At 39.7% G+C, this 25,122-nt stretch overlaps 1 protein-coding gene across 2 annotated transcripts in view; it reads left to right on the forward strand.

Annotated features, from left to right (window-relative positions):
* Positions 1–25,122, forward strand: part of lrp2a (low density lipoprotein receptor-related protein 2a) — a 78,295-nt gene that overhangs the window by 10,771 nt on the left and 42,402 nt on the right. For both annotated transcript variants that reach the window (XM_036568896.1, XM_036568906.1), the window contains 28 exons: positions 713–826; positions 1,089–1,205; positions 1,962–2,105; positions 2,309–2,428; positions 2,727–2,855; positions 5,371–5,540; positions 7,013–7,236; positions 9,042–9,248; positions 9,479–9,681; positions 9,923–10,063; positions 11,226–11,429; positions 11,958–12,150; positions 13,068–13,193; positions 13,497–13,627; positions 14,014–14,151; positions 14,760–15,041; positions 15,599–15,838; positions 15,937–16,056; positions 16,873–16,989; positions 17,151–17,531; positions 19,092–19,340; positions 21,277–21,488; positions 21,670–21,854; positions 22,569–22,797; positions 22,894–23,071; positions 23,372–23,500; positions 24,535–24,701; positions 24,873–25,016. In XM_036568896.1, the coding sequence (XP_036424789.1) occupies positions 713–826; positions 1,089–1,205; positions 1,962–2,105; positions 2,309–2,428; positions 2,727–2,855; positions 5,371–5,540; positions 7,013–7,236; positions 9,042–9,248; positions 9,479–9,681; positions 9,923–10,063; positions 11,226–11,429; positions 11,958–12,150; positions 13,068–13,193; positions 13,497–13,627; positions 14,014–14,151; positions 14,760–15,041; positions 15,599–15,838; positions 15,937–16,056; positions 16,873–16,989; positions 17,151–17,531; positions 19,092–19,340; positions 21,277–21,488; positions 21,670–21,854; positions 22,569–22,797; positions 22,894–23,071; positions 23,372–23,500; positions 24,535–24,701; positions 24,873–25,016 (4,994 nt within the window). The remainder of the gene's footprint in view (positions 1–712; positions 827–1,088; positions 1,206–1,961; positions 2,106–2,308; positions 2,429–2,726; positions 2,856–5,370; positions 5,541–7,012; positions 7,237–9,041; positions 9,249–9,478; positions 9,682–9,922; positions 10,064–11,225; positions 11,430–11,957; positions 12,151–13,067; positions 13,194–13,496; positions 13,628–14,013; positions 14,152–14,759; positions 15,042–15,598; positions 15,839–15,936; positions 16,057–16,872; positions 16,990–17,150; positions 17,532–19,091; positions 19,341–21,276; positions 21,489–21,669; positions 21,855–22,568; positions 22,798–22,893; positions 23,072–23,371; positions 23,501–24,534; positions 24,702–24,872; positions 25,017–25,122) is intronic.

Raw genomic sequence — 25,122 nt, forward strand, 5'->3', positions numbered from 1 at the left:
GTGGATTGAAGAGAAGTGGCACAAAATGAGATCTTAGCAAGTGAAAACATCTTACATGCAGGCCTTAACATCTTAAATGAGATTGTTGTAAAAATTATAATATTTCTGCAGCAATCTCATAATGACAAATAGATATATTATGTAAATTTAAGATGTTTTCACTACTATGTTTTACTAGGATAACATTTTTTGCAGTGCAATGATTCAGAAAAGAAGTGCGAATGAGTGCAGTAAGGGGTTAGGTACCTACATATTGCCTGAAGAAGTGAATCTTCAGACCACGGCAGAAAGAACTGAGTGACAGAGTAGAGTCCAGGGCAGGACACTAAAGCAAAGAGACCTAACCTTATGGGCGTGTTAAGATTATAAGGAAGAACTTTTATTCAGTGTGTTACAGCTAAAGAAATGATACATAGCATTATGGTTAAGGATCGGTAAACAACAATTATTTATGTTATGGCATTTAGCAAATGCTCTAGTTCAGAGCAAATTTGATCATGTCACAGACATGGATGAAAGTAGTGTTAGGAGTCTTGCCCAAGGACTCTAATTGAGTTAGCTTGGTGTTCTTGCCCAGGCAGAGTATAGAACCCCATCCTGCCAGACAGTGCTGTCACCCACTGCACTATACCAGCCACTTTATACCAAATTATATGCTGCACTTTCCAAATAGACCTAATATAAAGTGTGTTTTTTGCTTTATTCTGTGCAGCTCAGCGATGCAGTGGTGGCCAATTCCAATGCAGTAATGGAGAGTGTGTTCCACGTGGGTATGTTTGTGACCATGATGATGACTGTGGGGACAGGAGTGATGAACAGAACTGCAGTATGTACATTACTGCTTTCTCTGCCACAAACAAACCTTCAAATTCTCCAGCCTGTACTATATTTACAATGTGCAGAATATGCATAATGAAATCTTTAGATAACTAAATAAATAAGCCTTCAGTTTAAAAAGTTAATGTCTGATAATGGTTGCTAGTCCCTCTTAAGTTCATCTGAGCTGACTCTTAGTCAATAGCAGTAGTAATACATTTATTTATATTACACCTTTCTCAAACTCAATTTGATGCCCTCACACTTCACAGCTTACCCTACATGTAGAGGGACTTACTTCACTTGCCCCAGCGGTCGCTGTATACACCAGGTCTGGTTGTGCGACGGAGAGGACGACTGTGGAGACAATGCTGATGAGAGAGGCTGTGGTGGGTTTTTTCTTTAATAAGGAATGTTATTTTATTATTAATTTTTGGGAGTTTAGAGCAGCACAACAATTGACAAATGTCTAGTTGTTAATGTAATCTGTTATATTCAGGGAAAGGGTATAATATGCTTAAAGAAACATTTTTGACTGTGTGAGAAATCCTGTTATGTTAACCTGCAGCCCCTTAGTCATGGACTGGTCTGGCTCTTGTGCCCAGCGAGGGCTCTCATCAGCCATTCGTTTCTACTCTGTGGCTGCTGATCATTCAGACCCTCCAGTGCTCTTTAGAACTTCTCCAGGTTGCTTTGAAGGGCTTGTGCTTTGAGAGGCCCTGGTTAGAGCACCCACAGCTCCCATGTGACCCTCTAAGAGCGGTTACTTCCCATGATTTAAAACAAAACTGTTTTGCCAGGAAAAAGGCTGAGCCAGGCTGCTTCTCATTCCATGGTAGAGATAAGGTTGCTGTCCTTGTTGCAAACCTCATACATTGTTTCTGTTATTATCAAGCAAGGTTTTTGTCATCTTCTCCTGCTCAACTTGTTCTCTGGGTGACCTTATACTTTTTTTGGCTTTAAGCTTGTGACCTTTTTCCCTGAGTATGTTTACTGGAAAGTGGCAGTTAAACAGTGACCACAGAATCTGGGGGAAAAATGCTTGCAATAAGTGTCATTAATATTCTTCTTGTTGCTCCATTGATTTTTGGTGTTACCTCTTGTCATAAGTCACCCTGATGTATTTTGTGGTATCATATCCATAGATAATGTCCAGCATGAATGTTTCCCGGGTGAATGGCCATGTCCGTCGTCCGGTGTTTGTATTCCCATGAGGCAGCTCTGTGATGGGACACCCCACTGTCCTGATGGGGAAGATGAGACCAACTCGACAGCTGGTCGCAACTGCAGTCAGTATCCATTTATATTGATCATAAATTTTTTAACCCATGTTTGTTTATTTCAATGGTGCTGTTCATATTCAACCCAAATGCTATTGTAGTCATTTTATATTATTCACTGGATATTTCATGTTAATTCAGACAAATTTCCAGCCTGCTGGATCGCTATTGACATGAAATGAAGTTTCATTTGCTTTGTTTTTTTTTTCCAGGTATATGGCGCTGTGCGTCTTTGAGCTGCGAGCATCGCTGTCAAATTTCTCCTGAAGGCGGTACCTGCTCTTGTCCGCCTGGCTATGTGGTCAGCAGCAACAATAGCCGCTCCTGTATCGGTAATACCACATGGCCTTTCACAAGTAGCTGAATTTAGCAATGCTTTGATCGTGCACTGTTTGTCTCTTCATGTTATAATACTCTCATTGGCCTGCATTTTTCAAGCATCTCAGTAAAAATACTGATCTAAAGTCATTTAGTTTTATATCTTGTGCCTGGAACACAGCCAGTCTGTTACGGAAAGATTTATTTAGTTGAAGCATGCTTCTCATCTGAAGACGTGATTCATTAAGTTCCTAACCTAAATGCTAAGTGCATTTTGTGTCTTTTTTATGCTGTCTTTATGTCTGTCTGCAGATTATGATGAGTGCCAGTTGTGGGGAGTTTGCGATCAGCTGTGTGAGGATCGGATAGGAACCCATCGCTGCAGCTGTCAGGAGGGATACGTGTTAGAGCAGCACAGATACTGTAGAGCCAATACATCCTGTGAGTTACTCTGGAACTATAGATATTACACATGAAACTCTGACTCTCTCTAAATCTCTCTCTCTGTCGCTATATTGGCTGCCACATGTTGTGCCTCATTCAAAAGGCAGTAGACTTTATATATGCAGCATACAAAAGTTGTTGTGTTGATTCTCTAGTGAAAATAAGTTCTAAATAAATAAGATAAATAAGATTTTTGTCTGGACACTTTTTTACTGCACAATTTCTATTTATTTAGTGAGTTTAACATATTGAAATAAAATAAAACATACAACATAAAATGTGCCATAACATTTGCAAAGGCTACATTTTATGTTTTATCTATTCCCCAATATGTCATCAAATAAACAGTGGTTGTGCATTAAATGTGCAGAAGTGTGTTCTCTGTAGAGGTTGTGTTCACTTATTTTCACTTAGAAAATCAATAAAACATGTCATTTAACCAGGGGCTCCCAAACTTTTGCATAGGACTGTATATGTTGCTTTTTGACTTTAAGTGTGAGCAGTACATTTTGCAACTTTAACAATATGTACATGTTACATCAAACTCCTGTATTTCAATAAGCAAGGAAAAAGTGATCTTCCATGATATGTGCTCTTGTTAAGCATAAAAGGTCTTTTAAATGGAGGTCCATGACATCATCCTTATTTTTGAAAATGACATTGGGAAATCTGAAAATGTGCCATTAATTTATCCTCTGTTAACGTCCTTTGTTTAATCTTTTAAGTGAATAGAGAACATGTATGCTTTTAGCTTATGTAGGTTTTAGTTTTTAGCTTTTTAACCACTAGTGACAACTGTGAAGTCCACTACTCAGACTGAATCCACTCAGCCCTCCTCCCTGTGTGCTCTCTTTCAGCTGCTCCTGGGTCCATTGTTTCTGACTGTTTTCTCAGTCTGTCATTTGCTTATGTAGTGCACAGAATGGCTGCTGACCAAGAGCCCTCTGTATGTGCCATGCCGAGCACGCTCAATACAGCTATTTTGCATTTAATGCATTTAATTGCATTTAACCAGTACAATGGTCAGTTTACACCATGTACTAGGAGACACTGAAGCTTGATAAGCTTATTTTTTACAGTAGCATTTTTAGCGTTGTGTGTTTCAAATTTATGTATTTGATATTTGATATTTGAAGTCTAACCTTTACATTCAAATTTGAATTCACCTTGTAATGGACTGGATTGGAATATCACAGGGTATCTGGAATATCACGGGGTATCACAGGGTATCACAGGAATATCTGTGATAACTATGCTGGAGCTGCTGGGTCAAACACAGTGGGTTTTAAAAAGTGGTATGAAGTGGATACCAAAGGAAAGACCCAAATAAACAACACTGGCAAGTGGCAAGAGCCCAGCCCCCACTGAATCGTGGCAGTGTTGGCATCATGCCCAATCATGTCTAATACATCTGTTCACACAGTCTGACTTCAGGATTGTGTGCACCGTATGGGGTTACTAATGTTTATAAGTGACTCCTCTCCCTTAAAAATGAAGAAGATTCATACAGTGAATCCTTTATTTTCTTACGTTTAATCATCCTGTTTTAATTTGCCAAGTTTTTTTTCCATTGCTTCAGAAGCACAGTTGAACAGCCCTTTGCCTCATGAGCCTCCAAGCTTTTTTACTTAAGCTTGGCAAGACTTTCAAATTGATCTTCCTAAAATTAACAGTTGTCATAAACATTAAATTGTTAAGTTCTTTCAAGCTTTCCATGATTCTCCCTGAAAGAGTCTCAGTTTGATTTAAATACCATAATTTTATTAAGTATCTCAAATGTCTCCTGCTCGACAATTCCTTTGGCTGATGGTCTGAAATTTAGAACCAGCTCTGGCTCCATTGCAGCCATTAATTTTCAAAGCAGTTATGTCTCAGAGACTCATTGGATTATGTGATCTCGCTAGGATTTGACTTTAAAGAATTTCCTTTGGTTAGAGAAACTTTCCCAACTGGTACTCATCTTGCTCAAGGGCACTACTTACTTTGTTGATAAATACTACTACTAATAATAATAATAATTATTATTATTATTGTTATTATTAGTATTATAATACCTTTTATCTTTAGGTCGCTTTACAATTTTGCTTATCTAATATCTACTCTTCTGGGAAGGCTTTATACTACATGTTGGAACATTGCTGTGAGGATTTGTTTGTGTTTGGCCACATGACCTTTAGTGAGGTCAAGTCGTTATGTTGGATGAGTAGTTCTGGATCACAAACACTATTTCAACTCATCAGAGGTATTGGATGGTGCTCCATCACTCCCGAAAATGCAGTTCCCCCTCTCCTCAGCCCAGTGCTCGGGGGCTTTATACCCAACTGATGTGCCCTGTTCTGTTGGCAGTGCTTTTCTATGGAGATTATACACGCTTTATGTGCTCAGTTGGACACATTTGTCAGTGCTGCGTGCACCTTGAAGTAGCTGAATTCACTAATTAGAAGGAGTGTGTTGATACTTATTAATGCATAGTAAACATCAGGAATAACATCATGAAATTGTGTCCATGCAGCTGGAGTGGCATCTTTGCTGTTTTCGGATGGAAGAGATTTGCTGGTTGGAAGTATCCATGGCCACAGCTCTCGCACCCTGGTTAGCTCTGCGAATAGGGGAGTGGCGGTGGGAGTGGACTTCCACTACCAGCTCCAAAGGGTCTTCTGGACTGACACTATTCAAAACAAGGTAATTAATGGCTTTATATTTATATTTATGATGTCTAAGTGTTCCTTAAACCTGTTTAATCTTAAGTTTTAGAACTTTCCACACTGATGACTGTACTGCTCATGGTTCTGTTGTCTTTAACAAAGACAGTGTTGTTGCTGACTATGCATCTCACCATATATCTCACATCTGACAGGCCATCTCAGTTTACACCATTTTAATGAGTGGTATTTCATAGATACCTTGAGCTGCTAACCTTGAGTGCTGTTGCTATTAAATTTGTTGTTGATAACAAAGCTCTTCATTATTCCTGCTCTTCCCTGAACATGCACTAATGTTCCTGCCTCCTCACACATGCATATATGCTCACACAGTCAGACTCTGCTCTGATCTCACCTTCACACCACCTTCCTCCAGTGTTTGGCCAAATTCCAATGCAAGACCAGTCCATCAAAAAAATTGTGTGCCAGTGTGATTTCTGCCTCTCCTTACCCCTCCCTACTGAAACATAGCAGTTTTAGGAAATGCCCCCCAGTAACACCCCCTCCCTGAGGACCAGCAGGCCCAGTGTTTGTTAAAGTGCTCAAGTTGTGAAGGAAGTTGGCCACCTGACAGCAGAGAGGGAATTCTTTGACTGATGCCTGTAGATACTGCTAATACTGTAATGATGCGAGAGCTGCTTGGCTCCTGTATGGCTGCAGTCCCAGTGGCTGGATCTGATCTGCAGCGGAGTCCGTGTTTTCCTAATCTCCGCAAAGTTTCTGATATGCTGGAAAATGCTTGCATATTTCTGTGCAATTTTATGTAACCTGAGAGGGTCCAAAGTGACCATGCCGTATTTGTTTTCTCTGCGTCCAGCCTTTTATGCATTCCTTGGCCAACTCAAAGGGTTTTGTTCGAGGTCTTGGCTGCTCTCTGGTTTTAACCCCAGCCATGGAGCTGAAAAGCAGGGACATACCAAGAGCCGGGGGTCTGCGATTAGTACCCCAACTCGAAGGAATGCCAGCAGCCTCTAAGCGGGGGGTCCTTGAGCGAGCCAAAGTAGCAGACTTCTTCCACAGCTTATGTTTCCATTAAACGGGTCAGCTGAGAATCCTACTCTCTAGGACGTCTGGGTTTGGTTTCCAAAGAGCAAGGCCTGCAAAGAGCAGTGGTGCCTTAGCTTCTGTTACAATGCCAAGTGGTCCACCCTGAGAAACTGGTGCCATCTTGAAATCAGTAGGGCAGTGGTTTCACAGTACTGCCCCTGTGGCACCACTTAAATGCTACTGGACAGATAAGCTAGCTGGACGACACATGTGGAATCAGAAACCCAGTTGTATTACACATGATTATTACGAGTGGATATCCTGTACATCTTATCATAGACTTTGGTTGAAATAATACATACTTTCTTTCTCACTTACCATATATCAAGATATACTGTACATTGGAGACATAAGAACCGAAAACTAATACACTTTTATCAAGGAATGATTCCATTTGTTGGCCAGGTTTTTTCGGTGGACATGGATGGATCGCATTTACAGGAGATCCTCAATGTATCGGTTGACTATCCTGAGAACCTGGCAGTGGACTGGGTGAACAATAAACTTTATGTGGTGGAGGCCAGTGTCAACCGAATTGACATGGTGGACTTCGATGGGAGCAATCGTGTCACACTCATCGCAGAGAACCTGGGAAACCCAAGAGGCCTGGCCTTAGACCCAACAGTTGGGTGAGTAATTGGAAAAAGGGACCAGAAACTACAGCTTGAGTTTCTACAGTGCAGAGCTGTGTTTACCCTGAGTTCTAGTCACCTTCCACTCTACAAAGGGTATGATTGGTATGTATTTTAGGAGGAAATCTATGGTACTGTGCAAAAATCAGAGACCACACTTCATTTATTTATTTCCAGTCAAAACGATAATTAAGTACAAGTTATTAATTTTTCAGTCTCAAGAAAAAAGCAGAAAATATATATTTAACAGAAAATAGCACAGAAGCATCAACACCTAAATATTATATTTAGGAATAAAATCTTTCCATCTTCAAGCTTCCACTGTTTTTGTTCTTTTTCAAGAGACTTGCTTTCATTTTTCAAAGAAATTTGCAGGGGTATTTTTCCACACCTCCAAAGTTCAGTCTTAGAAGTTGGTTGCATACAACCCATGCAATCCCAAACTGTCTAGGGTAGACAGTCCATTGTTATGAGAACAGCAGCAGCTTCTTTCTTTGATTTGCAAAGTTCCTTCTATTTTTTCTAGGTTCCTTCTATTTTTTCTATTTCCTTTTCTCAGTAATGACGTCTTGACAGCTGCACATCCTTTAAGACCCAAAGCATTGAGTTTTCTCTTTTCTAGAAAGATGGACAGAAACACTTGTGGATTTTTTCAGATGTGAAGCAAGAGTGGATCTTAATTGAGAGCTCCTATTTCTCAAAGATGAGACCTTTAAGTACTGTTTATCTGATAGTGACAGATTGGTGGTCTACCAGGTCTTGCACAATTGCACATTCTACACATTTTCTCTAAATCCTTTTTTTTCCCTCCAGTTTTGGACAATCCTGTTTTTACATTACATTTTTCATGTATTTTCCTTTGATTTTTCATCTTTATGCACATGGATCTAATCTCAAAAATCTCTTGAAAATGAATAATTTCTACGCAGTGATTGTTTTGACTGGAAATTAAATATATGAAGGCTGGTCTCTGATTTTATGTTCAGACTCTGCTGTACGTTTAAATAATAGACAGGATTGTTGATGGTAGATGAGGTGTCAAGTCTCTGGTGCTTTGAAGCATGATGTAGCAGATTTCACTATTCCACATTGGTGGTTCAGTTGGGTATATGAAAGTGGAAATTGCATATTATAAAAATCTGCATATAATAAGTAAAATGTAATAATGAAGCGCTTCATCTTCAGTTTCTTTGCTCTGTTTAATTATTTAGGAGCAGCATCTCCAAAATTCTAATCTTGTAAAAGAAACCACAAAACAGGCCTGAGATCAGCTTATAAGGGCATCTGCTACTGGCACCTCTTCTATCGTCCTCTGTCTTCCTTACGCAAGTAATTAAAGTTGGAGAGCTATAAACTATACTACTGTAAAGGATTAGCTGGAAGTAATAAGAAAAGAGGAGATGCATTGAAACCCAATATGGAATCAGGGCCAGGTGGATCCTGATAAATTAGGAAGTGACAATTAATGTACACAACTGCAATGCCTTTGATGAAAGTGTTCAGGTGTACATTTCAAATGCAGTATGTTTTTTTTTCCTGTTCGGTTTATCTGTAAAGTGACTCCTTTAAAAATGAAAGCTACAGTATAGCTAGTGTCCAGTGTCTTGGATCTTGTCCCGTAATGAGATTTTTCAGGAAAGATCACCATCCAGTGACCAGGGCTCATGTCCAGAGTTCATAGAAGTTTCTTTTTTTACTGTAATGTGATTGCATAGTTTAGGATTAGATCTTCTGTTGATTACAAGTACTTCTTATATGGTGAATGAGGAAAAGAATACTATGTTCATTATATTTTGCCTTAGGTATCTTTTCTTCTCTGACTGGGACACTCTGAATGGCGAACCTGGGCTGGAGAGGGCCTACATGGATGGTACAAACCGCTACGGTATTGTTAGATCCAAACTGGGCTGGCCTGCTGGGATCACACTGGACATTGATGCCAAAAGGGTGTACTGGGTGGACAGTCGCTATGACTACATAGAAACTACCACCTATGATGGTCTACACAGGTATGCAGACAGGCTACCTAGAGTAGTTTTATCCGTATGCATCTTCTTCTAGCCCACAATTAATAATGATCGCTGAGTTTCTGTTTGTGTATTGGGCAAGCCTTCTATTTCATGTCTAAACGCCCAGCAGATGTTTGACAGAATACCATGATAATAATTGACATACTCGTGACCAGCTCCTGATCGCCCTTGAGTTAAAAAATGTAAACTTTTATCTAATTGCTTTAAAGGAAAACAGTGGTGCATGGAGGCTCAGTGATCCCTCACCCCTTTGGCATCAGTCTGTTTGAACACTCTGTGTACTACACTGACTGGACCAAGATGGCCGTCATGAAAGCCAACAAGTTCAGTGACAGCAGCCCACAAGTGCTCTATTCAACCACTCAGACACCACATGGTGTGGCCGTGGTTCATGCTTTCAGGCAGCCCTATGGTAAGCCAGCCAGCATAATCTCTCATGGGAGATATAACATTGAAGTATTGTAATCAACTAATGGACATGTATATGTACATAGTTTATAATTAACCACATGGTTTCTGTGTGTCAGGGTTTTATCTACTGAAAAAGCATTTGACCCTGAGGTATAATCATGTTTTAAGAGTGTCATTAGGTATCCTATAGAAACTTTCAGTGCTAATATATATAATCCTTCATGTTTGTGTTTTGTTGGCAGTCAGTAACCCATGTGGGATGGACCGAGGTGGCTGTGAGCAAATCTGTGTGTTGAGTCACAGGACGGATAATGGTGGCCTGGGATACCGCTGCAGGTGCCGGATGGGTTACGACCTGCACCCTGATGGCAAGAGATGTGTGGGTAAGAGAGTAAACAAATGCCAACTATCTGTCTTTGTTCTGTTCAACTCTTAATGTTGACTTATCATCTAGAAAAGCAGATCTTCCATTTCACCACATCGTCAAGTGCCTAAATATTTGGACATCGACAAAGTTATTGTAATTTTTGCTGTCTACCGCTGCATATTGGAGTTTAAATTACACAATTAGCGCAAAGTGCAGAATTCAGCTTTACTTTGAGGGTATTTGCATCCAGATTAGCTGAATGGTGTAGGATTTACAATCACACATAGCCCTTGTTTTTTAGGGGCTCAAAAGTAATTGGACAATTGGCTGCTCAGCTGCCAGTGGATCTGGTTCCCTTTTTTGTTGATGATGTGACTGCTGACTAAAGTAGCAGGATGAATTCTGAAGTGCTATATTAGCTGCCAGGATTTACCCAAATGGTTCAAAACTCATTGGACGGTTCTTCCCAGTGCAGATGGACACTGGCCCAAAGCTTACTGTGAAAGCAACCCAAGACTTTTTTAAGGCAAAGAAGTGGAATGTTCTGCACTGACCAAGTCAATCACCTGGCCTCAATCACAACTGGGCATGCTTTTCACTTACTGAAGGCAAAACTAATGGTAAAACACCCCAAGAACAAGCAGGAATTACACCAAAAGCCTGACTCCAGTCAGTCATTGGCTGCAATGGATTTGCAGCCATGTATTAGAAAAGACAATTTAATTTATGATCATGCTAGTTTGTCCAATTACTTTTGGGCTGCTGAAAATGGGGGGATTATGTATAAAAAATGTTCTAATTCCTGCACCGTTTGCCTGTTTTATATATAAATACCCCTATATTAAAGCTGAAAGCCATTGCGCCACACTCTGAGCAGTTTTCATTTCATTAATTATAACTCCAATATGCTGCGGTAGACATAACAGTACCTTTGCGAACAACCAAATATTTTATGCATAACAATGTAAACAAATGCCATTTGCTGCTCATATTATACAGTATTAATAGCACACATCCAATAAAGCTACTGGACTGCACAGCTGCCTTCACAGGGGCAGAATAAATGTCATATGAAAGCCTGATTTTTTTTGTGTTTTATTGTCGTTCCATTATTTAATTTAGGTAAAGTGACCTTGAGTATGCCTTTCAGATACATTGCCTTGTGCCTTGTTTTGCAGCTGTGAGGCAGTTCCTGCTCTTCTCTAGTCAGCTTGCAGTTAGAGGAATCCCCTTTAACCTTTCCTCTCAGGAGGACATCATCCTACCTGTCACTGGAACACCATCATACTTTGTTGGAGTGGACTTCAGTGCCGAGGACAATTCAATCTTTTTCTCAGACACTGCCAAAGACATTATCTACAAACAGAAAGTGGATGGGACAGGTAAGAAAGCTCACTTTTGCGTTTGTGACCAAAAATACATTTTCCCTTTTTTGTGGATTAATGATTGCTGAATGCAGAACAGATGCTGTTTGAAATGTTTTTTTCATTTACTTTTTGAAAAGCCTGAAACATCTTTTAAATGTGCTATATTTACCCAAGGTTGACAGTCATTGCTTGTGAATTTTACTAATGACATATTATAAGGAGTTTTAGTTTTTGCATCTCCAGTATCACTTTGCCTGTGTTAACATAACTGTAGCATGTGATCCTGCTGAGCTAATACATGGCTTAGGAGGGTCCACTGTGTCCGGTGCATTGTGGGGGAGGGGAGAGTAAAGCCAAGCAAAACAGACCATTTTTCATTCAAGGAAACCTTGCTTGGATTATGTAATGTCATCAATATCTTTTTGAGAACTAACTAATTTTAGTTGCTGTATGAATATACAATGGTCATCTATAATTGATCAACGTTTTGACCTAAAATGTATGTCACTTTTGTTTATTAAGTGTTTTCTTTGATCTTATCAGAGAGGGAGATACTTGCAGCCAATCGGGTAGAAGGTGTGGAGGATCTGGCTTATGACTGGATATCGAAGAACCTGTACTGGACAGATCCACGCTACAGGAGTATATCAGTCATGAAAGTTGCAGACAAGTCCAGAAGAGCCATCATACGCAACCTAAACAATCCCAGATCTATAGTTGTGCATCCAATGGTTGGGTAAGTTAATTCCTTAAATGGCCACAATTTTATCATGCAGTTCTATAATGTACAATTCTGTAATGTAATCACTGAGCCAATTTTCACGGTAGTCCATGTGGGTACTAAATAATAAGCCTTAGGTTGTAATAAACCTAAAACCTAAACTTGAATTATAAGGGGTTAAAATGAGTCAGTATGGGTTTAGCTGACTGGTGACTAAAGTATCTGTCTGTTGCTATTATTTTATAAGAAAAAGAAGAACTTTTGTTCAAAGTATTTGTGTAATTTGTTAATTTCAGCCTTCAGTGTCAAACATGCACCCTCAGGTATCTCCATGAGAAAAGAGGGGTTGTGATCTTTGGTGAGAAATCACAGCCTTGTTCAAATGTCAACTGAAAACACAATTCAGTGAGCAGGTCTGAGCCAGGAACAAGGCTCAGGGGGCCTCACTTTCACCTCAGCTCTCTGTTTCCCTAAGACCGTGAAAAAGCGTTAGCAATCTGGGCACTTGTATCCAGTCACACCTACCATAATGCAGGAGGTGCCCACCCATTCATAGATTGTTCCTACTTTGAACCCGGAGCAGATAAAGGGACTCTTTATGCACTGCTAGTGGGACATTTCCAATAGCTTCAAAGTTATAAGGCCTCTGGGCCCAAGAGGCTAGATTAGTGCTGCATGAAGGCTGGTATTGTAGTGCCTGCTAAGAACTTGGCTTAAGAAAGAAAACCCTGCAGAGTTCTTGAATAAACTGTCGATACTTCTTAGTTTATAAATAAAAACCTAGCCAACAGTTTTGTAAAGCATCCCTGCAGACAGACTGTTGTTAGGAGGGGGTGTAGGGCTGAAAGAATAGAAAAGCAGGGTGCAAAATGCGATTTTGGTTTTGTCCCTGTGTATGTTTATGTTTGTCTGTATGTATTTGTATTTGGCAGTTTCATTTTCTGGACCGACTGGTACCGTCCAGCAAAGATTATGAGGTCCTGGTGCGATGGGTCACATGCTCAGTCAATCGTAAACACCACTCTTGGCTGGCCTAATGGCCTCGCTATCGACTGGAGGTGAGACAAACATCCCAACACTTCTCATGACTTGCATATATACACCATTACAATGCATTATTCAGACATGCTAGTTATACCATAAATAGAAAAAAATGGATGGGTAATTCATTCATTAAAAAAAACAGCCACTGACTGATTCCGCTCGATGGCCTTTTATAAAGCCTTGCATTTTTATCAGATGTCTGTTGGACATTTATTGTTTACTTATCTAAAAACAAGCTGATATCCTTAGAAACATGATTTATCATAATCCTGTTTAACTAAAGCCATCACTCTCTCTTTTTCTGTCTATTCCCCCAGTTCTATGCGTTTGTATTGGGTCGATGCCTTTTTTGACAAGATTGAGCATAGTACTTTTGATGGCCAGAACAGGATGTCTTTGGATCGGATCACTCAGATATCCCATCCGTTCGGACTTACTATTTTTGGAGGTGGGTCATGGTTTCATAATTATTTACATATTTGTATGTAATAATAAGGTAATAACATTTTGTGATTTTTTTGCCTGTTATTGTAGTTAATATTAATAATAAAAAGAAGGATTATGTCTTATGCTTGTGAATAACTACTAATAAACAGTCTATACACATATATATATATATATATATATATATATATATATATATACATACATATAAAACTGCTGAATAGGCTTTATCATGCCTATTGAAATGATTCCCTAACCTGATTAATTCTGCAGACAACAGAGTGTGTATTGTGCAAGCTAAAATGCCTACCTCAGTGGGGGACAGGTAAAGAATCTGGGGTCAGAGATCATAGACTGCTATTCTGTGATAAATATATGTGTCTGTTGCAGGTTATGCATACTTCACTGACTGGCGTCTGGGAGGGATCGTTCGTGTTCGGAAAACGGACGGTGGAGAGATGGTGATTATCCGACGAGGGATCAGCCACATTATGCATGTCAAATCTTTCAACGCTGACTTGCAGACTGGTGAGGGGTGCTTTCATCTGTTCACTCATCTACCCCCTCTCCTCTCTCCTTTTCTCTCTCTATCTCCTTCTTCTTCATCTCAGCCTATGAATCTTACATGCAAAGGGTAGGTAACCACAAAGCATTCTGCTTCTTTATTGGTCTAGGCCAAAAAACTCATAAATATTCTGGTGTTGTTTTGAGGTTTAATATACAGTCATGAACAACCCTGGTCCAATGACACAATTTGTTGATTTTTCTGTAAAATTTAATGCACAATTTCTATTTGTTTACAGAGATTAACATATTGGGGAAAAAAACATAAAATATAAAATCTGCTATATCTTTTACACAGGCCGCATTTAATGTTTTTCTTTTCAAATATGTTAAATTCAGCAAATAAACAGTAATTGTGCATTAAATGTACAGACGTGTGTTCTTTGTAGGGGATGTGTTTTCTCTTATTTTCACCTAGAAAAATCAACAAAAACACCATTTGACAAGCACTCAAACTTCAACAGATGACTGTAAATAAAACATGTAATCCCGTTTTCTATATTTAGGTTTTGAAAGGTGTTTGTGAATAAACGATACCAAATAATTCTGTATTTTATATTTTCAATCTGCAGGTTCTAACTTCTGTAACAGGCCATCAAACCCCAATGGAGACTGCAGTCACTTCTGTTTCCCTGCGCCTTACTCCCAGCGTGTGTGCGGCTGCCCTTATGGAATGAAGCTGGACCCCAATCAACAGACATGCCTTGAGGATCCATCCAATGAGCCCCCTACGCTGCAGTGCGGCTCCAACTCTTTCTCCTGCTCTAATGGAAAGTGCGTTCCTCAGAACTACCGATGTGATGGTGTGGATGACTGCCATGACAACAGTGATGAGGCCGGCTGTGGAGCTAACAGTAATATATTTACACTTCATATTTCCTGTTTTCAGTATAATACTAAGCTCTTTTGTAAAAGAGAGTCCTTTAACCTTATCTTACCTACCATCCTGCCATCGATATTTTAAGACACTTAAATGCATGAATGCATTCAGATCTGCCCCCAGAGAAGTTGGAATGTGTGCACATTCAGCATAGTAAAGTAAATCAGCTTATGGAGATTTCTATCACTGTATAAGTATGCTGCCTTTGTTGTTGGATGCACTACGATATTTTCTGAGTAAGCATAAAATCTGGATGGGGAAGGATTCATTAGAGTAATAATAAATGTGTGAAGAATCTTTCTATGCGTATGTGTGCTTGCTGGTGGTCTGGGAGAAATAAAATGAGAATTGATTCATTTTTGGTTGTGAAAGGCCATACTCTTTATGTCAGAATAAATGTTGCTGATATGTAATGTGATATTAAAAGACAGATTCAAAAGAAGAAATAGATGCTTTTGAGGAAAATGGTATTTTTCCGTTTTGCTCGTGTTGTTTCCTGGGTTGAGAGTTTCTCTCTCTGCTCGTATTCAGACAGCACCTGCTCCTCTACTGCCTTCACCTGTGCCAATCAGCGCTGTGTGCCCAGGAACTGGCGCTGTGATGGCCACAATGACTGTTTTGATGGCAGTGATGAGAGAGACTGTCCTACTCAGACCCCTGGCACATGCCAGGCTGACCAATTCAGCTGTGCCAACCATCGCTGCATCCCGCGCACCTGGCTCTGCGACACAGACAATGACTGCGGTGATGGCTCTGATGAAACCAACTGTGGTAAGAAGCTTTTGAAAGTTGAGTTTGAAAGTTGCAATCTTCGTGTCTCGGATTTGTCATGACGTCTGCCTTCTGATGATTTTAATTTTGTTTGGTAGATGCTATAGGAACATGCCATCCAGGTCAGTTCCAGTGTCCTGACCATCGCTGTATTGACCCAGCCTATGTGTGTGATGGAGATAGAGACTGTGTGGATGGGGCAGATGAGCAGGACTGTGGTAAGACTTATTCCATTCTTTCCAACATTTCAGTGTTCAGTCTAATCTTTCTTTTTCATACCATTTATTACCGTTGACAATGATGCATTCCCTGTACTTAAAAAGGAAAAGAACCAGTAAACTCGACAATTACTTTCAGAAGCAGGGATGCACCAATACCACTTTTTTCCTTCCAGTTCTGATACCTGATCCTCAAGTATGTGCCAATACCGAGTGCTGATATAGAAACTCATTAGGTGCCAGTAAAAACAGTGTTTTTCACAAATAAAACATACTCAGCTGGAATTAATAGCATTTAATGTTTGGAACATGCTACAGCTGTGTTTCCATTTAAATAGTTTCAGAGCTACAAAACTTGCTGTGCTTTTTGGCGTGGCTTATCTTTAAATGCTTAATTAAATTTGATGTATTCAAATTCTTGCTGATCACGCCAAAAAATGCTGCCGTTACAGATTTTGCACTGAGCATTTTTATAATACATCAAACATGTTGCTCAGTTCAGTTAAGCTCTGTCTACTGGTGCACATGCAAGCGGCACTCAACAGCACATCAGAAATTGCTTCATGGTATCAGAATTCTCTGTTGTTGACACTGATACTGTATTGATACTGTCAGGATTGGGGCCGATACAATATCATATAACACTAAAAAGAAGTCACTGGGCAGTTGCTGGAGTAATCTTATGAAGGACCAATGCTGCCATACAAATTTTGTGCATTTACCCATACAGTGCTCTTATGTGGCGTTACTAATGTCAATAATAAATATTCTTTTTTCGTTCTTTACTTTATTTCTGAATTTACTGCTGTGATGCAGTTTACAACTGCACTGGCTATGAGTTCAAGTGTGCTAATGGACACCAGTGTGTCAACTCCTACTACCGCTGCGATGGGGTTTTTGACTGCAATGACCGCTCCGATGAATCTGGCTGTCGTAAGTGTTAGGTTTTCTTTTATGTTTAATTTTACAGGCAAAATTTTTCAATCCACCATGGATCATAAAGTTCTATGTGTAAAATACTACAATACTGTAATTTACTATTGAGATGCTGTAAAGTAATAGCCTTACTTACAGCTATGACCTTTGACTTGTAGCCACGAGGCCTCCAGGCATGTGCCACCATGAGAGTGAGTTCCAGTGCCAATCAGACGGCAGCTGTGTACCTGCTACATGGGAGTGCGATGGCCACCCTGACTGTGAGGATGGTTCAGACGAGCACCACGCCTGCCCCCCGCGGACGTGCCCCACGTCACTCTTCCGCTGCGATAATGGCAACTGTGTGTTCCGCAGCTGGCTATGCGATGGCGACAACGACTGTCGTGATGGCAGTGATGAGCGCGACTGTCCCACACCACCATTCCGCTGCCCCAGCTGGCAGTGGCAGTGCCCCGGCCACAGTATATGTGTCAACCTCAGTAGAGTGTGTGATAATACACCTGATTGCCCAAATGGAGCGGATGAGTCACCACTTTGCAGTAAGTTTTTTTTTTTTGTGCGATTGTCCAAGGCATGCACTAAGACCAGCTCACCCAACCCTTTATATGGAAATTAGATTAGGTGCAACTTCTATAAAAACTAAAAAAAGATCTTGTCCAACACTGGACTTGAACTGTTGAATTAATTATTTATCCCAATCAGTACTGTACAGTACTGTGCAAAAGTTAGAGACCGTCTTCATTTAATTTCCAGGCAAAAAAAACTGACCGAAACCATCAAATGAACAGTACTTAAAACTTTCGTCTTTGAGAGAGAGGAGAAAACTGAGCTTCACTCTTCAGATCTGAACGGATGTGCAGCTGTCAAGAAGCCATTTCTGAGAAAAAGAAATAGGCAAAAAAAGATCAAACAAAGAAGTTGTTGGCCTGACCAACCCAGAGTCCAGACCTCAGTATCCTGGACTTCTTCGGGATTACTTGAATTGTGAGAAGCTGAAATGCAACCAGCCTCTAAGAGTTAACTTTGGAGGCATGGCAAGTCTGCTGAAAAGAACGGTAGCTAAAATAAAGGCAAAGAGTGGACCCAGTAAATTCTGAAAATTTTGATATTATATTTAGGTGCTGAGGCTTCTGTGTAATTTTCTGTTAATTATATGTTTTCTGTTTTTTTCCTGATGCTGAAAAATGTATAACTTGTGCTTAATAGCTGTTTAAACTGGAAATTAAATAAATTACGGGTGGTCTCGGACTTTTGCGCAGTACTATATATCTCCTACTCCTATCTCCTGTGGTTCTTTATTAACAGCAGCTGGTTTTATACTTATAAAAACAAAGGTTAACGGGCTGCAGTTAATGTGCAGCCTTGGAGATTTTTGAAGCAAATATTGCTTACTGATGCTATTAAATCAAGATAAAAAAAAATAAAATATTTAATGGAGTTTTGGTATATTCTTTGAGTGCATTACAACAAATGTTTGTGTGGCTGATGTTTTCTTCTCTTTGGTCAAATAATGAAGTTATAATGTCTTATTGAAATTAATGTTTGTTTTTTTAATTTGTGAACAAGATCTGCTGTTTCTACCTGTGCGTCATATTATGTGTTTTTGAATTAAGAACTTCACATGACAAATCTTGTTTCAAATCATGCATGTGTGGCTCTGATCTGGTAATTAACTTAAAAGTGATCTGTGATTTCCCTTTTCCATGCTCCCCTCACTGTTCTCAGATGAGCCTTTACCAGGTAGGCCAAATCCTCAATCATCCACAATCCTCTGCATGTAGTCCAGATTTACCCCAGTGTCTGCCTCACTATGCTCACTAACTGCCCAATTATAGACAGAGTGTCATTATACCTGCAATTGTTTGTAGAATGTAGTAAAAAAGTGTGTAGTGCAGTGCCTAATAGTCTTAAATACTGTGCTGTAGGATGATACATAATGCGTACACTTTACAAGCATAGTTCATTACATAAGTATAAGTCATAGCATTCATAATATACCAAATCTACAGTAGGTACAACTATTATGGGAAAAGCTGATGGTGAAACGCATGCTTTAAAGACATTTCAAGACCTTTTATTTTCTTTCCTTCTCTCTTTAGACCAAGAGAGTTGTTCAGACAACAATGCAGGCTGCACTCACGGCTGTATCCAGGGTCCATTTGGGGCTCAGTGCACGTGTCCAATGGGCTATCAACTAAGCAATGACTCAAAGACGTGTGAGGATATAGATGAGTGTGTTCCCCGTGGCCTGTGCAGCCAGCATTGTTTCAATGAAAGAGGCTCATTTCGGTGCCATTGCCAGGAAGGATACACACTTGAGACAGATGGACGGACCTGCAAAGCTTCAGGTGTGTGTGTGTGTGTGTGTGTGTGTGTGTGTGTGTATGTGTGTGTTAATTTTCCTAAAAAAATGTCCTGACTTTATACGAATACTCAAGAAAAACAGGACTAACCTACAGGACCAGCAAAGTGGTCCCAATGTTGCAAAGTGCTTTTTTCAAAGTTATATTTTTAATTTTTTAAAACCAAAAGGACAAAACCATTTAACTGAGGTTAAATTACTGCAGGTAATTGTTTAGATGTCAACAAAGTCATTCAGAGTAGTTGGATATGAAACAATTCATTGTAGGATCATTGTAGAGAAATGACCCTGATTTCTTCAAAGTAGTTGTGATAGGAACCACAATATACGTTATGCAAATATAGCCATTTTATTTACTACCTAAAATAACCAGTAAACCTACATGCATCTTCTGACTTTTTATATGTAATGGTGAAAATGGTAAAATCTTATTAATACTGAGAAAATACATTTTTGTTACCTTACAACACCCTGCATGAACCTCTTCACCATGAATATGTTTTAGGCATCAGGCAGCATATTTGTATCCATTTCATGTAATTACTTTCTGTGAGGAAGCTTTTTAGAGGAACTAAATACATTGTACATGGTATGGAATAGTATATTTCACATCAGACCACTCTGAATGACTTTATTTACATCTTAACCATTTAATTATACAAAATGTTTAAAAAGCAGTAAACTTGTCTTTATTGTTAGGCATAAATGTAGGGTTGCACTTAGAAAATGGTTGTTACATATTGGTAGTTACATTCATATGTAACTACATTACACATGACATATTAAAGGAAAAAACGATGTGTATCTTATTAAGGTGTTCTACAAGTGTCTGGAACTGTACTGGGGGAAAGAACATTATTCTGATTGTGATGGAGAGTGCTGTCTAATGTCCAAAATCTCTCAAAGTTGTTAAACTGGTTTGAGATCTGGTGACCGTCAAAGCCATAGCATATGATTTACATCATTTTTATACTTATTCATATACTATTCAGCGACCCCTCATAGCCTGTGTAAGGGAGCATTGCTGTTCTGGAAGAAGCCACTCTCACCAGGATAGAAATGTTTCTTCTGCAAATTATAGCCCTATTTATTGATGCCTTTCCTTTAGATGTAAATGCAGATTTACTTTAGTCGTTGTTCCTACTGAAACACTACAAGTTGAGCAGTCTTTGTGACTGGAGCTCTGTCCATCTGTCCTCCAGTATTGAACACTCTTTAAAAGGTATTTGATCCTTTCCTCTAGTCATCATCATCCAAAACTGAGGTCACCTGGGCCTTTTAGGAATCTTATACATGCCGCATTTGTCACTTTACATGTCTTTAAAAGAGACATATGTATTACCCCACATCCTGACACTATACTAAAACAAACTTGTGCTATAGACCTAAACAACAGAAATAAACATCTGGGCCCATCTTTGCCCATTTCCTTGGTATGCAATGTTTTCTTGAACAGAAATAGGATAGGCACACCTGTGTTTTTTTGATGTGTGATGATGGTTAGAGAACAGAAATTGGCGGAGCGGAGCCATGCATGATGTGAGAGGAGCTCCTGTCTTTCTGCCGCTGCCCTTGTGCCCTCTGATCAGATTACTACAGATAAGACAAATAACATATATGTCAGTCACAAACTTTCGCATGGGGTAATTAGGTCTTAATAATCGGACAAAGGCTTGTTTATGAGCCTCACTACTCACATGGACCCATCCACCACAGAGATAACCAGCTGAAAAATGCTGTAATTTGATATACCTTTTTTCTGAACATTATTCCACAACAGTGCTTCTTTTTGTGCTTCTGTGTGGCTGTTCAGAGACTTCTTTCATTGTCTCTGAACCATTGGACCGATAGCAGGAACATGCTGAAAAAGTGAATTTGTACTTCTTTGTATCACATAGATGTTTCTTTTCACAATCTGACAGGATCTCGAGAAGCAATCCTGCTGGTGGCCAGTCGTAATCAGATCATATCCGATGACATCATCTCTCAGCCGAATGTGGTGCGCTCCCTTGTCCGAGATGGTCGTAACATTGTGGCGGTGGATTTTGACTCAGTGACGGACCGTGTGTACTGGTCTGATACTACCCAGGACAGAATATGGAGTGCACATAAGAATGGCAGTGACAGGACTGTGGTATGGGTGCAGCAGGGCTTCAGTGAGAGCTAAATATTTCAAAAGCTACTATTTAAAGCAAAAGCTTCAAGACATGGCCATAAACAATCATCATTGCTTTTAGATCTAGTAGTTACTGAAGTTTTTTACATTGTCTTACAAAGCAGATTACACAACCGACAGCCTCTCTTTACACTTACAGATCTTTGACAGTGGTGTGACGGTCACTGAGAGCCTTGCAGTCGACTGGGTCGGTAGAAACCTGTACTGGACCGATTACGTTCTGGAGACTGTAGAGGTGGCCAAACTGGACGGTTCCCATAGAACAGTGCTTGTTAGTCAGAATGTCTCAAATCCAAGGGGCCTTGTGCTGGACCCCAGCAATGGGTAAGCTCGGTGATATACAGACACTGACCACTGTCAAATACAGTGAGAGCTAGTAAAACTATTTTTTGCTGCATAACATTAACATAACCATGCCATAAACATATCAAGGCAGTTATATGCTGTCATAAATGACAGATTTTCTTTAGTAATGTAACTATGTCATGTTACCATTAACAATAAGTGTAATTACAGATAACATAATGTTTGATGTCATGACAGCTTGTATCACATGCTGATTTTTGTGTACTCCTGTTAGCCATCATGTCAATTAATTGTTACAGTAACATGACACTGTTATATTATTTAAAGTTGTTTTATTATGTATTAAAGCTAAAGATGTCATGGTGGCAAATGTGGCATTTTTGATTAACTGTAGCAACACCATCCAGCCGTATTGTACTACTTTAAACTGGAAACTCAACATGTTTGTACTTGACAAAAATTCTGTAAATAAACAAAAATTATAAATATGAATATGTTAAATTTCTCAGGTTGATTAGGATTTTGCCAGCATCCTGTGATGTCCAATCTAGCAACAGTTGCTATGTAAGAATGCATCTGTAGGCTGACCATGGATTTTGTCCATTCATGCATTCAAAGGAATCAATAGAAAATTTCTAGGAAACTCACAACTCAACACGCTGCTTTTCAGTGGTGCCTTGTCATTTAGTAAGAATGAGTGAAAACTGTTTTACAGTTGTGTCTGGGTTTCAGTGCTCACCTCATGTTTTGGACGGACTGGGGAAGAAACCCTCGCATCGAGAGAGCCAGCATGGATGGCACACTGAGAACCACCATTATCAGCAACAAGCTCTATTGGCCCAACGGTCTGACCATAGACTATCCCAACAGTCTGCTCTACTTCGCTGATGCTTACCTGGATTTCATTGACTACTGTGATTATGATGGAAACAACCGGAAACAAGTTCTTGCCAGCGATCTGGTGAGATTTTTTTTTTTTTTGCATTGCTTACTCGTGCAATTATTTATGCCCTTAACCCATGTGAATAAAATCCGTCTCTTGTCTCTCAATGAAAAGGTACTACAACACCCCCATGCAATTACCATTTTTGAGGATTTTGTGTACTGGACTGACAGATATGTCAATCGTGTGATCCGGGCCAACAAGTGGCATGGAGAGAACCAGACGGTGATGCTGTATAACCTGCCCCAGCCCATGGGTCTGGTGGCAATGCATCCGGCCAGACAGCCAGCAGGTACAACTAAGCGTTTTCGACAGTCCTGCCAAAACAGCCCTGTTTATGTTGCATAAAACTGGAGTACAGAAACCACATATGTAGGTGATTGGGTTTTAACAGTGATGGGGCTTTAAGGCCAACAGTTCTTAATGCAAACATAGTCAGTATATGTCTAAATACATTTGGTGCATTAATGAGTCAACAATTAAATGACTGTTAAAGAGAAATGTGCCATTATCACCTCAGTTTTGTGCTTCTGACCTATAGATTTTCATAAGTGATTTGTCTCTTCTGATTGTGTTTTTTTTTCCTGGGCAGGTGACAACTCATGCGCAGGGAGTTCCTGCACCCACATCTGCCTGCTCTCCGCATCTGGCCCCAGGTTTTACTCCTGTGCCTGTCCCTCAGGCTGGACACTGTTACCTGACCAGGTGACCTGTAATAGAGGTATGACACACCAACCACAAGAAAACCACCTGTCAATTCCTTCAGAAGTACTTTTTATTTGCCTCTTTAATGTATTATACCACATATTTCATAAGTTGGTTATTATCTTATGAGGAAAGTCCAAAATGTTAATAGGAGTAGTAGTTAGTTTACTCTCCATTAAGTCATTTGTGAATTTTTTTTTCTATACATTTTTGCCTTATCTGAATGTGGCTGTGTCTTTCACTTTGGCCTCACCCCAGTTAATCTCCTTTTCACTGGCTGAATGAAGTATTCCACAGTGACACTGGATATGTGCTGTGCTTCATGAGAAGAAGATCTTGTCAACAGCATCCCATTTTCAATTTACTCCATAATCTCCCCCTCTCTGAGGGCAAATATTTACAATCGTAAAAGGTCTGAGCTCAGCTTATGGTTATGGTTGAGCACAGACAAGAGAGCTTTAATCTTAAATCTAGTGGGTCCTTTTTAGGGCACCTGTCCAGCCCCTCTCAGGTTTCAACTTTTCTCAGCGATGTCAAGCACATTTTCTACTAAGAGATGAATGATTACCCCAGAAAGAGAATGAGTGAGTGCCCACTGATCCTAATCTCTGATGACACAGCAGAACGTGCTCTCTGTAGAGAACTTTCACTGTTTCCTATAAGTGTGTGTCAGTCTTATGAAAATCTTGAAGTTTGGTGACCTATAGTCAGTCTGTTATTTAGCCCCTTAACATTCCAGGCGTATTACCTACTAAGGCTTATTATTCATTAACTACAGGGACTTCAATGCAAAATAATGGGGCTTTTCTTAGGTCATAGAAATGTGTATTAAGGGGTTGCATTGTATGGCAAGAAATGCCATGCAATGCCTAAATAATGAGTTTATTTCTTGCCCTACAATATTATTTAAACATTGAAGGGTAAGAAATAAAGTCATAAAACCATATAGCCTTGTCACTGAATGTGAATCTCTATTATAATGCGATTGATACATTTTTATTAAGTATGAGTAGGCAACTGACATGGTCCTTGCATAATGCTATCTTACAGTGGACGAACCGTTCCTGGTGGTTGTTAGGGACAGCATCATTTATGGTATTTCCCTCAACCCAGACGATAAGAGCAATGATGCTATGGTGCCTGTTGCTGGGCTGCAAAATGGATACGATGTGGACTTTGATGATACTGAGCAGATGATCTACTGGGTTGAACACCCTGTAAGCCTGAGATGTTTCTTTAATTAGTCATTCACAAATTAGAGTTTTAAATGCCGAACTCTGTTACAGTGTTGTTTCGTTAAATGTTCAAATGTTTTTAAGCCATCACTGACCTGATTACCATTAACTGGAAAAAAAATTGTTGCGTTGATAAATCTGTCTCCTACATAGGGGGAGATCCACAGGGTTAGGTCAGATGGCACTAACAGGACTGAGTTTGCTCCAGCGGCTATCTTGGGATCTCCAGTGGGATTGGCTCTTGACTGGATGTCTCAAAATCTATACTACACCAACCCAGCCACACAGTCCATAGAGGTGAGGTACTCTTACGGTCAGTGCTCAACTTAATACTTGTGTCAATTGGACCATTTATTTGATCAATTTCAGGTAAACTTTGTGCCTCTTTCAAAAATAACTATTC

This window comes from Colossoma macropomum, unplaced genomic scaffold (genome assembly GCF_904425465.1).
Source record: "Colossoma macropomum unplaced genomic scaffold, Colossoma_macropomum, whole genome shotgun sequence".
In the NCBI taxonomy this organism is placed as follows: Eukaryota; Metazoa; Chordata; class Actinopteri; order Characiformes; family Serrasalmidae; genus Colossoma; species Colossoma macropomum.